Source organism: Heterodontus francisci, chromosome 12 (assembly GCF_036365525.1).
Source record: "Heterodontus francisci isolate sHetFra1 chromosome 12, sHetFra1.hap1, whole genome shotgun sequence".
NCBI classification, from domain to species: domain Eukaryota; kingdom Metazoa; phylum Chordata; class Chondrichthyes; order Heterodontiformes; family Heterodontidae; genus Heterodontus; species Heterodontus francisci.
This window is the reverse complement of record NC_090382.1, coordinates 88,080,482-88,098,569: the sequence shown is the minus strand read 5'-3', so window position 1 is coordinate 88,098,569 and position 18,088 is coordinate 88,080,482. Positions and strand designations below refer to the sequence as shown.

The window sequence follows — 18,088 nt, the reverse complement described above, 5'->3', positions numbered from 1 at the left end:
CAGAATTCTTAATTCAGTCTATTACCCCTTCCCACATACTTACATTTTAGAGTTTTACAGCATTTCTAGACAATGTCAAAGGGGGCAAATAGTTCATGGAAAGCACTAATTTAATTAAAAAACTGTAAAACGTTATCACTTGTTCTTTGACTTTGCTAATTTAAAAAAACTACACATTGATAAAAACTCACATAAATGACAAAAACACAATACATAAGAAAACAGATCCAATGCTTCAGCTTCTAAGTCTCCACACACAATGATTTACAAACAGACATGGTAAAGGTGTCCATACCCGCCACAGTACGAGCAGGGACAGACTCCTTGTTTATCCAGAACACAACCTGAGACATAACTACAGTCATGATGCATGGGATGTATGTCTGAGTGAGATAATAGCCTAGTTTTCTTTGTAAGTAAAAATAGACTATTTGTATGGAGTATTCACCTGAAATGGATAAATGGTGATGGTAAATAAACAAAGACTGTTCATTGAATACAGCAGTAAGAAGGCGTTGTAAATCAAGGCATACCGAAAACTGTTCTAGCTGGGACAGACTCCTTATTAATCCAGAAAGACACTTGAGAGAGAATTACTGTCATAATGCAAGGAATGTAAGTCTGAATCATGAAGTATCCCATCTTCCTTTTTAAGTGAAAATAGACTGTCATCACTATGTATTCACCTGTTCGAAGACAAATGTGAACATTTTTGGAATCATAACACAACATTGCACATTTTTGTTTTCTTCGTATGGGATGGCATGCTGTAGGTTGAGTAATGTATAGACAGTGCAGCATGAAAATAGAGAGCGCAGCATGAAAAATAAAGAATATCAAATAACTTGCAAGTGGTGAAGGTCTAAATTATTATTGCACCTCACCCTTACAGGAAAAATGTATGTACCTATCACACGCTTCCAGACTGAATTCTGTTGTTAGAATACAAATGTCTTTAATTTGTATCAATGGGCTGAATTTTATCCAACGTGGAAGTGCTGCCACAAAGCCCCCGCGATATTACACACGGGGGCTCATTTAAATGGCAGGGCGGAGTGGCTGCCCCCGATGACATAGAGGGGGTGGCCACCGTATCCCTGGCAACAGCGTCCGGCACCACGACGTAGGCACCAGCACCAATTTTAAAGGGCTTCAAGCCCTTCAAGATATATTAACATATTTAAAGGTGCCGGCGTGATTAAAAAAACGTTTAATTTAACACTGACTTCCGTCTCCCACCGCCCCACCCCACTGAGTCTTCAACACATAAATTGACCTATCCCCCCCAAAAATACACTTTTTGCAATTCTGAACTTTCCCCCCTGAACTTCAGTATCTTTGACCTTCAACCCCTCCCCACCATCCCCACAACCAATGAGAATAGTTTTCCCCACTCCCCCCATCCCTCTCTGATAATTTTATTCCTCTCCCCTCCCCACCAGGATCTCGCCTCAGAATTCCAATGGAGCTCCGAAGGCGTGCGAGTTGCAGCCGGTTGGCCGTGTCATCGGCTTGGGACGGCCGGCTGCAGCAGTTAAGTTCATTTGCATGTTAATGTATCTAATTTCAATATTTTAGTGAAGGCCCTGCTGCCGTCACTAATATCTGGCGGGGCCTTCTCAGTGTCGTGTGACGTGGTGGGCCACTCTCACTCGCATTTTATGGGCCTCCCCGTCACAACCCACGGCATCAAGAGCTGGTAAAATTCAGACCAATGTTTTTAGAATTACCATTAATGATGAGTGTCATAGGCAACTTTAGTGCCTTTTGATATGTCTCACCTATACCTGTCGTATCTCTCCTGAGTTGAGTGTTTTCTGTATTGAATTATACCTTTAACAGTGTTAAGGAAATCAAATCCATACAATTGTTTAATTGCAAACTATAAGATGTTGCAGCTCTGAACAATAACATTGAGGTTTACCTCTGAGACTTGAAATAAAGACAAAAAATAAATGAATTAAAACTTAGAATTGCTGCTAAATTACATATACTGCTTCAGCTGTCATTTTTAAAAGTATATTACAATTAAACAAAAGCATGGGGGACAATAGTTCCCTGGTGCATTCTCCATGGCAATGCCTCGACCAGAGTCAACTTGCCAATCAATCAGCAGTTTCTCATGCAGTATAAACCGATGCTCCCTTTGAAATTTAGTATTCTTGCATCTGTCCTGATGAGTGCAAGACGAAAAGCCTTGACAGCATATCTCTTTTTTCAGCAATACTCAAGTTCTGTAGTACCAAGCAACTACTTATATTACTATTGTATCCTTTTACTTGACTCATAGATGGAAATTTTAGTCTAACTTCATGATACTTCCGGTGCCATCCACTATGGATCAGGATGGTTAAATTAATTATATTTTCATCCCGGCTACTGGGGATCTTCTTAGTGGTGATGGAAAATATTATTCATATCATCTGTAAGGCAGGTTAAATATTGAAAAGTAATTTCAAATGCAATGTTATCATACATAAATATGCGATTTTGTTTTAGATTATATGTGACTTTTTATATCACACGTGTAATTTATATTATCTTATGATATTCAGTGAAATAAAACCACACGTCACTTCAGTTCAAATCAAGTGTAAAGTAGCACTTCTGTTCAAATTAGATTATACAATACTATTTTACAATATGAGAGTCTTCTGTTTATTACATCTGCTAAGATACCAGGGTCAGCAAAATATCACTTGAAAAAATTAAATAAAAATGTCACTTACAAACTACCAGCTGCATATTATGAATTATAATATCACTTGAAGTCTACCCCAAGCCAGTAACAAACATCCAGCTTGAGATACGACAGAAAAACTGTTTACCTTACTTTCATACTTTATAACATCATCACAATGCCTGGTGCTAGTCACCTGTGACACACATCTAAATGAAGTACACATAGGTAAGAGCATATTCCAAGACAGCAACACATTGAATAATGTAAGAAAAAAGCTCAGGTACTTTATCAATATCTTCTCAACTCCAAAATCTGTTACTATCTAGAAATCACCATCCTCTTGTATTATTCTTCAAAATATATGCAGATTTAATTTTAATAAATTTTAATTTAAATTTAAAATAAATCAAAGGTTAAGTTAAATTGCACTGTATTGTTCAGCAAACTAAATCCATTTAGATTTTCAGATACTTATATTTTTGATTTTTTTTCATTTACAAGTCCAAAAATAATGAAATTCCAAGTCAAATATAAAAGATGTGGAATACAGTTAAAAAAAATTTTAGTGAATATTTGTAATTACAAATTGTATTCTAAACAGTTTATATGCCTTGTGCTGCACTGTAGATAGTTTGGTAGGTTAAACGTAATCATCATTCTCAGAATAAATTTTCAAGATTTGATTGTTATTAATTTTTTAGCTGTAAAATGGAAGGGAGTGACATGATTGCTCAGTACAGCGCAAGTAGTACTATTTCAAACAGATGGCAGAATTCCATGATTGTATCATGCAGTTTGAGTCATGTTGTAGAATTGCAGGTGCCTGCCATCTGGAAGCTTACCATTCAAATCTAATTTTCATCAAATGGCAAGTACTTGTTATTATGTAGAGTTATATAAGTAGGAATGTAGTGTCAAAAAATAACACATCTTGGTGACTGTAAAAACCACTTGTGCTGCATTAACAGGACATAATTTAACCTCTCAATGTGTTGTAGTCTTGCAACACAAACCAATTCATGCATTGTTGTGCATTAATCACATCAAATATCAAAACACATCTTCTCAAGCATTGCTATTTCTAATATCAAAATCACAAAATTTTCAAATTCAGCTAGCCAATTCCATCCATGTATTGATGGGTACAGGGTAAATCATCTTGTTCTACCAACATATTACCTCTTCCGATTTCAGCTGACATAATTGAGAACTTTGTATTAAAAAGTAAAACTTGACTTCTATTATTTGTGAAGTTATAAACATTCTATAGTTGAATATTAAAATACATTACTGCAAAATAATTCCACTTGCCTGTGTTGGATTTCATAGTTTCACTGGACACTGTTTGGCCTATAAGGTCATACTGAAGCAGACTTGAAGATTCATCTGGTACTTCTACTGAGTACAAGGGGCCCTTCTTCCATGTGTAAATGATTTCGCTTCTAGGATAGGCATCTGCAAATTGAATGTCATGTTTCAGCTGATGCTCCCATCATATACTGCTGGTTTCTTTTTTAATTACCCAATAAACAGTTTTCACCAGTTAATAGTACTACCACGCTCATTTATGTCAATAATGATTTGCAAGCACAGCAACAGAAGGCCTCCTGGAAAACCAAATAGCTAAAAAAAAGTGGACAAATACTAGAACTAATTCAGAAATTGTATGGGCTGTTGACAGTTCACTTCTGCCAACCTGATGACTGGATTCCTATGAACATTTTTGTTTACTTCAGTTGCCTGAATCCACAACCTTATAGTATTTTTCAATTTAACACTGAACATTTTTCAGTCTGGTGAACAGAAAATATAACTTTAGAACACTGAAAAGGGAGACAACCATGATTTATTTTGTTAGATGTGCCATGGAATTCAATTGAAATATGAACTGGTTTGCTTGTTTTCTGCTTTTCTTTATTAGGGAATTATCTACAATGCTTACTTTTTAATACAACTTGCTTCAAAAATGTCACCTAGGAATGTTTACTCTCGAGCAGTTAATATAGGATACCTTAGTTTTTGTTAAAATTATAATCAAAATAGCATTAGGTCGATCTGTGAGGGCCAATGTTACCTCAGCTCACTGAGAACAGGGTGGTAGCGACCCTAAAATTAGAATGCTGCACTAAATGCATTTCCACTTAATCTGCCCAGCACTATTTTGCCTGGAGCCTTACAAGTGTGGTCTAATTGCCTACCTGAAGCAAGAGAAAGCATCGTTATCGGACACAAAATGGGGTCCTACATACATTGCAATTTCAAGGTACAAATGGATGGACCTCTCACTGTACAGTGAGTGGCATAATCAGTGGTCCTGAAAGAGACCACTAGAGGCCGCTTACAAAACAACCCAGAAAATATCTAACTCTTTTTTGGGGTTAAGAGGAGCTCCTCCTGAGCACACAAAAAAACAAATCCAGGTTACTTCCTGCCTGCTTGAGGCCTCCCCTGGAATTGCATCCTTCCCCATTTCTGGATCTGAATATTGGCTGGCTCTGTGTGTTGGCTGGCTCTGTGTGTGGGTGCTAGCTGACTGCCCACCCAAAATCGGCAAGCTGCAGTGGGATGCCCATTTGGCATCCACGCCTGCTTGGTCACCATGAGTAGTTAAAATCGACACTGTGATATGTTGACCACAAAGACAATAATTTGTGATATGTTTTCCAAAATGATAATGCCACTTTAAGCATCACTAATTATAAGGCTTTGCTCTTTCCTGAGAGATCGTTAGATAAATTACACATTAAATTGGTTACTTTTTATGGCCTGTTAAGAATTAGTTCATTTTGTCAAGAAAAGTGGCTTGCTTCTGTTGTATCAAGAATATCCCTCAAAAACTCCTTGTTATCTTGATACTAACATGCCTCTGATGACATATTGGGATAAATTGCTTCTAAACCACATGTGTTTCTTAATTGGAGAAATCTGTAACATACATCACAATAACTTTCTAATAGGATCCGTACAACTTAGAGATTTCTTGCTATCAATTTAAGTGAATTAGAACTGATTGAAAACTTTGAGGAATGACTGAGGCACAAATTCAACACTGTTGCAATTTCGAGGTACAACCATAAAATCGCCACAACAATAACCAATTTAGCAGGGCAGAGGCTGCACCTGATTTGCATGGGCATTTGTGCCACTGCCAAATTGGTCAGGGTCTTTTTTTCAGGTGACCCTGGGGATGTGCAAGTTGTGACTAGTATTTCCAGGTCTTGTGCAATCAAACGAATGGTCCTTAAAAGAGCGCTCAGAAAGAGGCCATAAAACTTCCATAACTGTCAGGACTACTCCTCCTGACTCCACAAAGCAACTGAGGGCTTCACCTGCCCCCTCTGGGCTTACCTGCGGGCATTGGTACTAGCCATAATTGGTTAGATATGACAGGCGAGTTGCATCGAGGTGCCTGACTGGTGCCTGCAGCTCACCAGAAGTGTGATGATAAGGTCCATGGATCAATTCAGGACTGTCTTCAAGCCCCTCTGTTGTGGCGCAGCGGTGCTGCATGCCTGCCGAATCATGCCCAGTTTCGAGTGCTAATAAATTTAGGACCCAGTGTCTCTTAATAGGAATGCATAGAGTACGTTCCTCTGTTGCTAATCTTTGTTCAAAAGTAGGGCTGAATAAAAAGTAGCATTCTGCACTTTTTCTCCACTTTATTTCTGTGAAAACTAGCCATCAATGAAAAATTTTGCCTTTCGTGCTCCTGAAATACAAGGGGGTCTCTGAAGGGAGCAAACTGGCTCTTAGCAGAAACTGCTCTTAAATGTTTCTAAACACTATACTTTAACATTTGTGTGTCTGGGGCTGCTATTATGGAGCATGGGTCATTGTTGTAAATCAAGATGTTTGCAACCAATGGTGTGGATTTATGGATTAGAAACTGGACTGAAATAACGACATTCGAGCTGCTGTACATAGTTTTAAGATGTTCTTTGCACTTTTTAATTTGCACTATGGGTAGGTAGAGGTTTTTAATCACCATTCTCACTGATGATGTGGTTTTCTGAGTACCAGGCTGTATTGACCTTTAAAGCCATGAAGCTCATTTATATATGCCTATTGATATGAGTTAATATTAGTATGTTACTGGACTGTTACTGGCCTATTCCTTACATTTATCAGAACCACAGAGGAACAAGTATATTGAAGAGGTGCTAGAAAGTCATGAATTTGGGAAAATAAACTATAAACAAATGTTACAGCTTACATATTATAGTTGGCTATTGTGTAATATTTACAATGAATCAACATATGTTCCATTTTCAACACATATTGATAAATGATATATTTCCAAAGCAAGCCTTGTGGTTTTCACTTTTTAAGGTTCTGAATTTATTATGTGATTTTTGAGAAAAAGGGATATTTCTTATCTTCAAAATGCAGTGGAAAATTGGGCCCTTAGCCTGTATTTGCATGAGCTACCAATTATATTAAATAACAAAAAAGGCAAGTACCATAAAGTCCCCTAAGAGTGAAAATCTGGGAGAGCAGCATGAAAGAGAATATCAAGCTAAGTGACAACAACAGAAACATAAGAAGCAAGCCAAAGGCAGTAAATACAACAAGGAAAAAAAAATCAAGGAAAAACATCAATCTGATACAAAGGAGTGGGAAGATTTGGAGAGAAATGGAAAATAATAAGATGTAGAAAAGAAAGAAGGAAAATTCAAGAAACAGATCAGGAGTAAGTTAGAGGCATAGGTAGCTAGTAAATGTGTTTTGGCATGACTGTTATAGGGAAGAATAGAGGAATGAAAAGGAATGAGACATATGTGAATATGTTTCTGAATTTGAAACTCATAACCCGTTGGCAGTAAATCATGCTGAGATTTCCACAATTGTTGTATGAAGTTCTGCAATATATACTGAGTGGTACTAGTATTAATAAACCACTCTTTATCCTCACACAAAAAAGACTTGGATCACTTTCCACCAAATTTAATACCTGTTTAGGTTAAATTTCAGCTGTGTCATGCTGTCTCTGCTGTACAAGAATATTAAGATGGCATAGTGGGGAAAAATAGAAACCATGTTTGAGTGTATATTACCATTAAGTCCAGGGTAGGTAATTCACATGATAGTCTAAGCCACATAAACTAGGAATGTCCCAGGTACAATTCTCAGTCTTTGCTGAATTAGTTGATCTCAGCTAGGTCAGCAGTTGTGACACTATAATTGACCTTAGTGTCTCCGGGTTGGAAAGTAAAATACAGACAGGACTTTTGCTTCTGATTGTTATTTAACGACCAGCAGCACAAAATGTGCATGTTTAGACATCTGGGGGTGGAATTTCCTGTGCATTTACATGCGATCAGACGATAAAGTAAATATCTGGCATAAAAGATCAAGGAAATGTGGGTGAAAAGAAAGAAATTGCATTTATGTAGTGCCTATCATGACCTTAGGACATTCAAAAGCACTTCAGAGTCAATGAAGTACTTTTTGTTGTGAAGTCATTGTAGTAATGTAGGGAACACAATAGCCAATTTGCACACAGCAAGGTCCCACAGCAATGAAACAAATGACCAACTGAACTTGAGTGGTATAGGTTGAGTAATAAATATTGGTCAGAACTTGCCTACTCTTCTTTCAATAGTGCCATGGAATCTTTTACAGTCACCAGGGAGGGTAAATGGAACCTCAGTTTAGTGTCTGATTTGAAAGATGGCACCTCCGGCAATGCAGCAGTCACTCAGGACTGCAGTGTCAGCTTAGGTCATGTATGCAAATCTCTGTAGTAAGACTTGAACCCAGAACGTTCTGACTGAGAAGTGAGACTGCTATCAATGACCCAGGGCTGACACCTGACAGCAAGCATGTTATGCACGTAATTACACTGCATCTAAATTTCTTTGTTCTTTTATGTCAATGATTCCTGCAACCAAATAGATCTCGACTCATTATGACTCCACCCTCAAACTAATCATCCATACACATGGATTTCCTGCAGCTATGTTGGTTCAAAACAGGTGTAAAATTATGCTCAGAATTGTAGGTGCAACAATATCAATTTTTCTGATGTCTTATTGTGATTTTGAGACCTCTGTTGTACTTTCTGATTCTTTGAATGCATGTCATAATTTTAAGTTACATTAAAAATGAAAGAACTTCCACAATTGTTTGTTCTTAAACATACTGTGCCCTGAACAATATTTAGATGGCTTTAAACGTGAAATTCCATATTTAAAGAAGGAATATATTGCATGACTTCAGTAATTTCTTTGAGCAGCATTTGTTCGCACTGATTTCCATTTGTTTATGATCATGTTTCCTTCACTGTAGCTAGGTCAAAATCCTGGAACTCCCTTCCCAACAGCACTGTTGGTGTACCTACACCCCAAAGACTGCAGCGGTTCAAGAAGGAAGCTCCACCACCACCTTCTCAAGGGCAATCTCGAGGGGAGACGTTGGCAGAATGGTATTGTCACTGGACTAGTAACCCAGAGACCCAGGATATTGCTCTGGGGAATTCCACCACAGCAGAAGGTGGAATTTGAATTCAATTAATAAATCTGGAATTAAAATCTAGTCTAATGATGGCCATGAAGCCACTGTTAATTGTTGTTAAAAACCTATCTGGTTCACTAATGTCCTTTAGGTAAAGAAATCTGCTGTCCTTACCTGGTCTGGCCTACATGTGACTCCAGACCCACAGCATTGTGGTTGACTTTTAAATGACCTAGCAAGGAACTCAGTGGTATCTAACCAATAAAGAATGAAACTGGACAGACCACCTGACATCGACCTAGGCACCGGAAATGACAACAACAAACCCAGCCCTGTCGACCCTGCAAAGTCCTCCTTACTAACATCTGGGTGCTTGTGCAAAAGTTGGACGAGCTGCCCCACAGACTAGTCAAGCAACAGCCCGACATAACCATACTCACGGAATCATACCTTACAGACAATGTCCCAGACACCGCGATCACCATCCCCGGGTACGTCCTGTGCCACCAGCAGGACAGACCCAACAGTGGTACACAGTCGGGAGGAAGTTGCCCTGGGAATCCTGATCATCGACTCCAGACCCCATGATGTTTCATGGAATCTGGTCAAACATGGGCAAGGAAACCTCCTGCTGATTACCACCTACCGCCCTCCCTCAGTTGATGTATCAGCACCTCTGTGTTGAACAGCCCTTAGAGGAAGCACTGAGGGTGGCAAGGGGACTTCAATGTCCATCACCAACAGTGGCTCGGTGGCACCACTACTGACTGAGCTGGCAGAGTCCTATAGGACATAGCTGCTAGACAGGGTATGCAGCAGATGGTCACGAAACCAACAAAGGGGAAAAACATACTTGAACTCGTCCTCACCAATCTGCCTGCTGCAGATGCATCTGTCCATGACAGTATTGGTAGGAGTGACCACCGCACAGTCCTTGTGGAGATAAAGTCCAGCCTTCACATTAAGGATACCCTCCATTGTGTTGTGTGGCACTACCATCTTTCTAAATGGATAGATTTCGAACAGATCTAGCAATGCAAAACTGGGCATCCATGAGGCGCTGTAGGCCATCAGCAGCAGCAGAATTGTACTCAACCACAATCTGTAACCTCATAGCACGGCATATCCCTCACTCTACCACAACTATCAAGCTGGGAGACCAACTCTGGTTCAGTGAGGAGTGCAGAAGGGCATGCCAGGAGCAGCACCAGGCATACTTCAAAATGAGGTGTCAACCTAGTGAAGCCATAACCCAGGACTACGTGTCCCAAACTGCGTAAGCAGCATGCGATAGATAGAGCTAAGCGATCCCTTAAGCAATGGATCAAATCTAAGCTCTGCAGTCCTGTCACGTCCAGCTGTGAATGGTGGTGGATGATTAAACAACTAACTGGAGGAGATGGCTCCACAAACATCCCCATCCTCAATGATGGGGGAGCCCAGCACAACAGTGTAAAAAATAAGGCTTAAGCATTTGCAACAATCTTCAGCCAGAAGTGCCGAGTTCATGATCCATCTCGGCCTCCTCCTGAAGTCCCCAGCATCACAGATGACAGACTTCAACCAATTCGGTTCACTCTGCATGATATCAAGAAACGACAGAAGGCACTGGATACTGCAAAGTCTATGAGCCTTGACAATATTCCAGCAATAGTACTGTAGACCTGTGCTCCAGAACTTGCCGTGCTTCTAGCCAAGTTGTACCAGTACAGCTGTAACACTGGCACCTACCCAGCAATGTAGAAAATTGCCCAGATATGTCCAATACACGAAAAGCAGGACAAGTCCAACCCACCCAATTACCACCCCATCAGTCTACTCTCAATCATCAGTAAAGTGATGGAAGGTGTCATCAACAGTGCTGTCAAGCGGCACTTGCTTAGCAATAACCCACTCAGTGATACTCAGTTTGGGTTCCGCCAGGGTCACTCAGCTCCCTACCTCATTACAGCTTTGGTTCAAATATGGACAAAACTGCCGAACTCAAGAGGCGAGGTGACAGTGACTGCCCTTGACATCAAGGTAGCATTTGACCAAATATGGCATCAAGGAGCCCTAGCAAAACTGGAGTCAATGGGAATCAGGGGGAAAACTCTCCACTGGTTGGAGTCATACCTAGCACAAAGTCAGATGGTTGTGGTTGTTGGAGGTCAATCATCTGAGCTCCAGGACATCACTGCAGGAGTTCCTCAGGGTAGTGCCCTAGGCCCAACCATCTTCAGCTGCTTCCTCAATGACCTTCCTTCAATCATAAGGTCAGAAGTCGGGACGTTTGCTGATGATTGCACATCGTTCAGCACCATTCGCGACTCCTCAGATACTGAAGCAGTCTGTGTAGAAATGCAGTAAGACCTGGACAATATCCAGGCTTGGGCTGACAAGTGGAAAATAATATTCACACCACACACGTGCCAGGCTATGACCATCTCCAACAAGAATCGAATCATCTCCCCTTGACAATCAATGACATTACCATCGCTGAATCCCCCACTATTAACATTCTGGGGGTGACCATTAACCAGAAACTGAACTGGAGTAGCTATATAAATACTGTGGCTACAAGAGCAGGTCAGAGGCTAGAAATCCTGAGGCAAGTAACTCACCTCCTGACTCCCCAAAGCCTGTCCACCATCTACAAGGCACAAGTCAGGAATGTGATGGAATACTCTCCACTTGCCTGGATGGGTGAAGCTCCAACAACACTCAAGAAGCTCGACACCATCCAGGACAAAGCAGCCCACTTGATTGGCACCCCATGCACAAACATTCACTCCCTCCACCACCGATGCACAGTGGAAGCAGTGTGTACCATCTAGATGATGCACTGCAGCAATGCTCTAAGGCTCCTTATACAGCACTTTCCAAACCTGCGACCTCTACCACCTAGAAGGACAAGGGCAGCAAATGCATGGGAATACACCACTGCAAGTTCCCCTCCAAGCCACACCACCCTGACTTGGAACTATATTGCCATTATCACTGTCGCTGGGTCAAAATCCTGGAACTCCCTTCCTAACAGCACTGTGGGTCTACCTACCCCACATGGACTGCAGCGGTTTAAGAAGGCAGCTCACCACCACCTTCTCAAGGGCAATTCGGGATAGACAATAAATGCTGGCCTAGCCAGCAATGCCCACATCCCATGAATGAATAAAAAAAAATTTACATCCATTTCACAGGAAATTTAGGTCTCAATACACATTGACAAAATGGATGCAGGAACGGGCACACGTTTGGGTGTAATGTCCCGATTACACCTCCACAGAAAATTCCAATCCCTTGATGATGTCTCCCAGCAACTGACACTCACCATCAATGCTGACACAAGATGAATGGCTGCTTGAGTCAGTACAGAAGGGAACCTATATGATCATACTGTGGCTTGAGTTACAGCCCGCAGAAGAGATGGGAGACCATTTTAAAAACACATATTAAAAAGTCAACGGGGGTGAAATTGGCCTTGTGCAGTACCAAAAAATGGCCATAGTAATTTGGCAGCCTCTTTTACACTCTATTCAATTTTCTTTTCCCTTGACCTTAAATGAAGAAACAAATCAAACGGGGTGCAAAACATATCTAAATTCACTATTACCCTAGACCAATTTCACCCCCAATGTGTGAGTCACATTGGTATGTATGTTCCATAACTCTTTTATAGTTGTAATTTTGGTTGGAAAAAATCCATTTAAGTTGCAACTAGATATGGATTACAACTGAGATTAAGATGTATTTACACTGCAGCCACCAATCTAAGTTTCCAACTAGACAGAACCGCATTTGCATCTCAGTTCTCTTGCCAAACTGAAACTTTAGAAATCTTGACTGGAAGAGAGCTGTGGGCGTGCTGAATACAGCTGTGGGTAGAATTATCTCTTAGAAATTAGGAAAAAGAAAATTCCTATTCTCCCAATATTTAAGTTGAAGTTAGATGGGTTTATAAAGTGCTAAGGGAATCTCATGAACAATTTATTAAACAGATTGGTACCACACTGGGTTTACACTCAATTTTGTGCCAAACTAAAGGAATGTGAGATTATCCCCTCCAGGGAGTCTCACTCCATTTCACTTTGGAGTCCAGTCTAGCCTTGACTCCAGATTTACAGTGGTACTTTAGTGTTTCTACAAAGTCACAATTGCTTTGTACCAACTCAAGACTTTTAGGTATTAATGCGCCCCCAATGTTTCTCAAACTAAGCTCCACAGACCCCTGGGCATCCCTAGCGATTTTCCAGGGGTTCACGAAATAATATGAAAGTGCAATGATCACGAATAAGCAAGCAAGTGGCAGCCAGAGGTGTGCCCTGCTCGCCCCATGCTCCTGCTCACCCCATGCTCCCCAAGTGCTTTCTCTGCGCTCTGTTCTGCCCATGCCCCTGCTCTCCCTGTACTCCCCTAGTACTTTCTCCATGCTGTGCTTTCCCCATTCCCCTGCTCACTCCATGTTCTGCTTCCTCCTTGCTCCTGCTTTGTCTGTGCTCCTGCCAAGGAAAGACAGACTCTGCAGTGAGAAGCAGGCACACACATCTTACTGTTACCTGTAAGTAAATACTTGTTTTGTTTAAAGAATTATTAAAACACCCTTTATGTACATCACTTTCATATTATGACTATTATACAGTATTTTAATTTAGATAGGGGAAGTTGGGGGGGGGGGAGGGTCCATGATTACTAATCCATTTGAAAAGAGGCTCTTCAACCACTGCCCTAGATAACATAAAAAATACACAAAGAAAAAATATACAAGATGTTACAGTATAAAACAACTGGCAGTGAATTTGAGGATGTAATTCAATCGTATGTGACATCGCTAACCTTCATATTCTGCTCAAATTTCATTCTCACAGCTATGACCTTAACAAGACCCGTTATATGCAAGAATATATAGTGTGGTGTACATCATTGCCAGTTACTTATTAGGTCACTACAGATATATTTAAAGAAAGAAATTGCATTTATATAATGTAGTTTACAACCTCAGGATGTCCCAAAGTGCTCTACAGCCAATTAAGTGCTTCTCCAAAGTGTAGTCACTGTTGAAATGTAAGAAAGCAGCAAGCAATTTGCGCACAGCAAACTCTCACAAACAGCAATGTCATAATGACCAGGGGCAATCTATTTTAGGAACAGATATTGGCCAAGAAGGGGATAATACCCCTGCTCGACTTTGAATAGTGCCAAGGGATATTTTACACCCACATGAGAGGGCAAACAGGGCCTAGTTAACATGCACTGCTGCACAACAGTCAGCCCAGATTATGTGCTCTAGTCCCTAAATTTGAACCCACAACCTTCTCACAGGCAAAAGTGTTACCAATAAACAAGCCTCACGCTATGTATGCTAAACTGATTTATAAATGGTTATCTGCAATTTGCAGTATTAAGTTTAGTGGCCTTTTGCTCTTCTAGAATGTATACTGCAGAGGTTCTTGTAAGATTTCAGAAGACTTCCGAACCCTAGCCCTGTAATTCATCAGCCCGCTAGTGACCTAGTATGTTGATAGTTCTCAGTTTTGATGAAGAAACGCCTAAAACGCACTTACAGCTGCCGAACTTCAAAGGACACGCATGCCCGTCCATTGGGAAGTTCACTAGTCTCATTGGACACGCCGCATTTATGGTGAGCCTGAAATCGGAGGAGAAAAACATATTTTATGTTAAATATTATGTAGTTATCAAATGGAACAATGCAATGTCCCACCAAAGTACTATGCCCAACCTCATGGTGTAAAGTATGGTGCCGTTTTGCATGATCCTGAAAAGCTTGTTGGGAGTCGTCATGTTGTGAGCGATGGACGTTTTCCCATTTCTGAAAAAAGTGTCCGGAGTCCAAATTTTGCTGACCATTAAGTTATTCAGTCTAAGGATTTCAATGGGCCCATCAAATTTCAACCTCTTATCAATCCAAGTTTGACGGAAAAAGACATCCATCGTATATTCCTGTTGGGGTATAATAAAAATCTTTCTAAAATATTACATTGCGTCACTTTTTACTGCATGAATACAACATGGTCACTTTGTAGATACATAATCCAGAGTCACTAATGTCTTACCATACACAAAGCGACAAGAGCTCATTGGATTGCTTAGTGTTAGTATCCATACTATAAATAATAAACTCTGACTTTCTAGTGATTTGACATGTTTAGAGATTTGCTTAGCCTCCTTAAAAAGAGAAAGATTTCTTTCTCCAAGCGATTACGGTATTTTAGTATAGCGTTGATTGCTGCAAAAAAATGAACCGATCACTGAGACCGTTGGCGACAGGGATTGTCAAACAGATTAAGGCGAATAATCTCCTTTAATGACTCAGATGCCAAAATAATAAAACCAGTACGAACGTGACTGCAGGCGGTGAAATGGGAAGCAAGTCTATTATGTGTTTTTCCTTGAACAAAAAACGAAGATTAGTAACACGAGTGAATCTTTTTAATTTTCAGTGTCATACCATTTCGACGTCAGATACAGGACCGAAACTTGTCACATATATGTCGGTTTTCACTTCAGTAACAGGACCTAGAAAAGACCAAACAAGGTTTAAAAGCTCATCTTGGGTTGCGCGTTTCTGTGAGCGCACAATATCTTCAAGTGAAGAATATAGATTACATTTTTAAAAAATAAACAAAGTTTGCGCGACAATGTTTATAGGAGGCATTGAGTTCCAACATCATCTCGCTCCTTGCAAAAGTGTTACTATGGACCCGTCTGCAATAGAGTGTAAACATTTACGATGAGTTCAGCCTTGAAATCGTATCGATTAAGAAGTACGTCATAAAAGGAGTGCGAATAGGTTTGACTCTGTTGCAAGGCGAAAGAGTACGTGAAAAAAAAACATAATTATTTACCTCCAAACCCGGGTCGTAGCCTGTTGTCATATCCATCAAGAAGTCTATCGAGAATACGTGTGATGTTTTCCGAATGAACTCTTACTTCATTGTCTTGATTGGAAGAGCTCTTTCCGAGCGACTCCCCTATACTGTAAATACAAATTAACATTGAGGTCAAGGGCGCCTTTGGTAATCAAAGAAAATAAAAGTGCTCGTCTTTTTTGTTTGCTTGACTATCAATTTATTCAAATACTACATTAAAAAACTACATCATAATAAAATGCGTGGGGAGAATAAAAAAGGGATTCAACTTGGTAGAAATGTAAATAAGATAGACTCACCACCACAGTGCTGTGCAACAGACAAAAATCAGTAAACCCACGCGGCTGGTAGGCATTGCAACCACAGATCTCATGTCAGCAGTAACCATTTGCATGTCCCATATTCCAAGCCTCCTCACTTTTGCCGTCATTGTGCCATTTCACGAGGAGTAACAGAAATGATAAAATAACACTTTAGTACCTCAAAGCTGAGCCTTTTGCGCTTGAAGGAGGCAATTTCCACTCTCCTTTTATTTCTCTGCTGCTGTCGAGGCTCAACTGAGTGTCTCAGTTTAAAACTAAAGAGTTTAACAGCCGGTACGGGATGGCGAGCATTGACAATAATCGAATAAGGCATCATGGGAGATTAAAAGCAAGAAATCCACTGATACTTTTGGCAGGAATTAGCGAGGAGCCGTCAGGAATCCTGGCAAGGCATGGATACCCAGACGAGAGAGATTAGATTGCAAATTACTGCGTTTCTTCTGATACTATATTTATTTAAAATATCTAAGAAATAGCTGATGTCCTTGTCGTAATTTTACATTGCCAGTCTCCATGAATCCATTTGCGATTATCACACGGTTTCTCTATCTTCTCCTCCCCCTCCCCCAACACATTTGCGATGGTTTGAGTGGATTTAAGTGAAAGACTTTAGCCCTTTATCATATATAACCTAGATAATAATAATTAGTGGGGGGAGGAACATGAGCGATTCTGTTGACTGCTAAACGGCTCAATCCTTGCGTTATTCAGTGACTTCCAAACCTGTTGGTAAGCAGCTCAAAATGTTGCCGGCATTTAACTTCATAATTTAACTCTTAAACGGGTTTCTTTATCATTAAAATTCTATTAAACAAGTATTTTTTCTATTATTCATATGCGTACCTATTTAACAGCTCAACTGCGACTAAGTTACACGGGAATTAACCAATATGCGGATAGGGTTAGATGGAGTAAGGTGGAGCACAAACAGCATCACAGACCACTCGGACCAAATGGCCTGTTTCTGTGCTGTAAATTCAATGTAGTTCTTTAAATCTTCATTTAACTCTTCGCTAATACAAATGCAATGCCTGACTTGGGAATTCTTCGCGCGCGTTTCAATAAAATATTTTTAAAAATCTGAATTAATCTATATTGTTTTGTATATTTAGTAATGTATTTTACGATGAGGTATGGACCAAGAGTTCGCACATTCACTAGGCAGTAATTTTCAGGGAAATGATTTATATTTCCATCTTCCCCTCCCCGTCCTCAACACCAATACCACCTAGATATTATGCTAAAACAATCCTAATCACTCTATCATATCTCTTTCCATAGTTGCGTAGTTCGCTGGTGTTAACTGAGCCACTACAGATCAATTTACATTAAACCTCCGAATGTTATATAAACACTTGAAACGCCTCCCCAAGTTCCACAAGCGTACATTTACACTGAATATTGGAGAGAACAATGTAGTCTTTAGAGACAAGGCGAGAGGAGAACACCCCCAACCCTCTTTTTTTGGAAGAGACGTTGTTAATCCACGAACCGTCCATTTTTACAGACTAACATAAAATGATATATATCCTATCATAGTAACCTTGCAGAACAGGACACCAACAATGTATTCTGTTGTGGTCTCACGTGATGACATTCCGTGTTTTGAATTCATGGTTGCTATCGTTTTTTCCGAAGCAACGGAAATAGTTATCGTTTGACTTTACATCTGCAAATATTTACATCTCTGATCCCTCCCTCCACCCGTGAAACAAAAACTAGTCTTTTTTGAGTAAAAGATCAACTTTCGCACTAGTTTAAGT

At 40.1% G+C, this 18,088-nt stretch overlaps 1 protein-coding gene across 1 annotated transcript in view; it reads right to left on the bottom strand.

Moving 5' to 3' along the window:
- The window catches only part of LOC137375644 (gamma-aminobutyric acid receptor subunit alpha-6-like), a 32,391-nt gene extending 15,959 nt beyond the window's left edge, over positions 1–16,432 (bottom strand). The window contains exons 1-8 of the mRNA XM_068043027.1: positions 16,302–16,432; positions 15,979–16,109; positions 15,582–15,649; positions 14,853–15,073; positions 14,677–14,759; positions 3,995–4,138; positions 534–686; positions 296–448 (exon numbers count right to left, since the gene is read on the bottom strand). Coding sequence (XP_067899128.1) covers positions 296–448; positions 534–686; positions 3,995–4,138; positions 14,677–14,759; positions 14,853–15,073; positions 15,582–15,649; positions 15,979–16,109; positions 16,302–16,432 — 1,084 coding nt within the window. The remainder of the gene's footprint in view (positions 1–295; positions 449–533; positions 687–3,994; positions 4,139–14,676; positions 14,760–14,852; positions 15,074–15,581; positions 15,650–15,978; positions 16,110–16,301) is intronic.
- Positions 16,433–18,088: the final 1,656 nt, after the last annotated feature.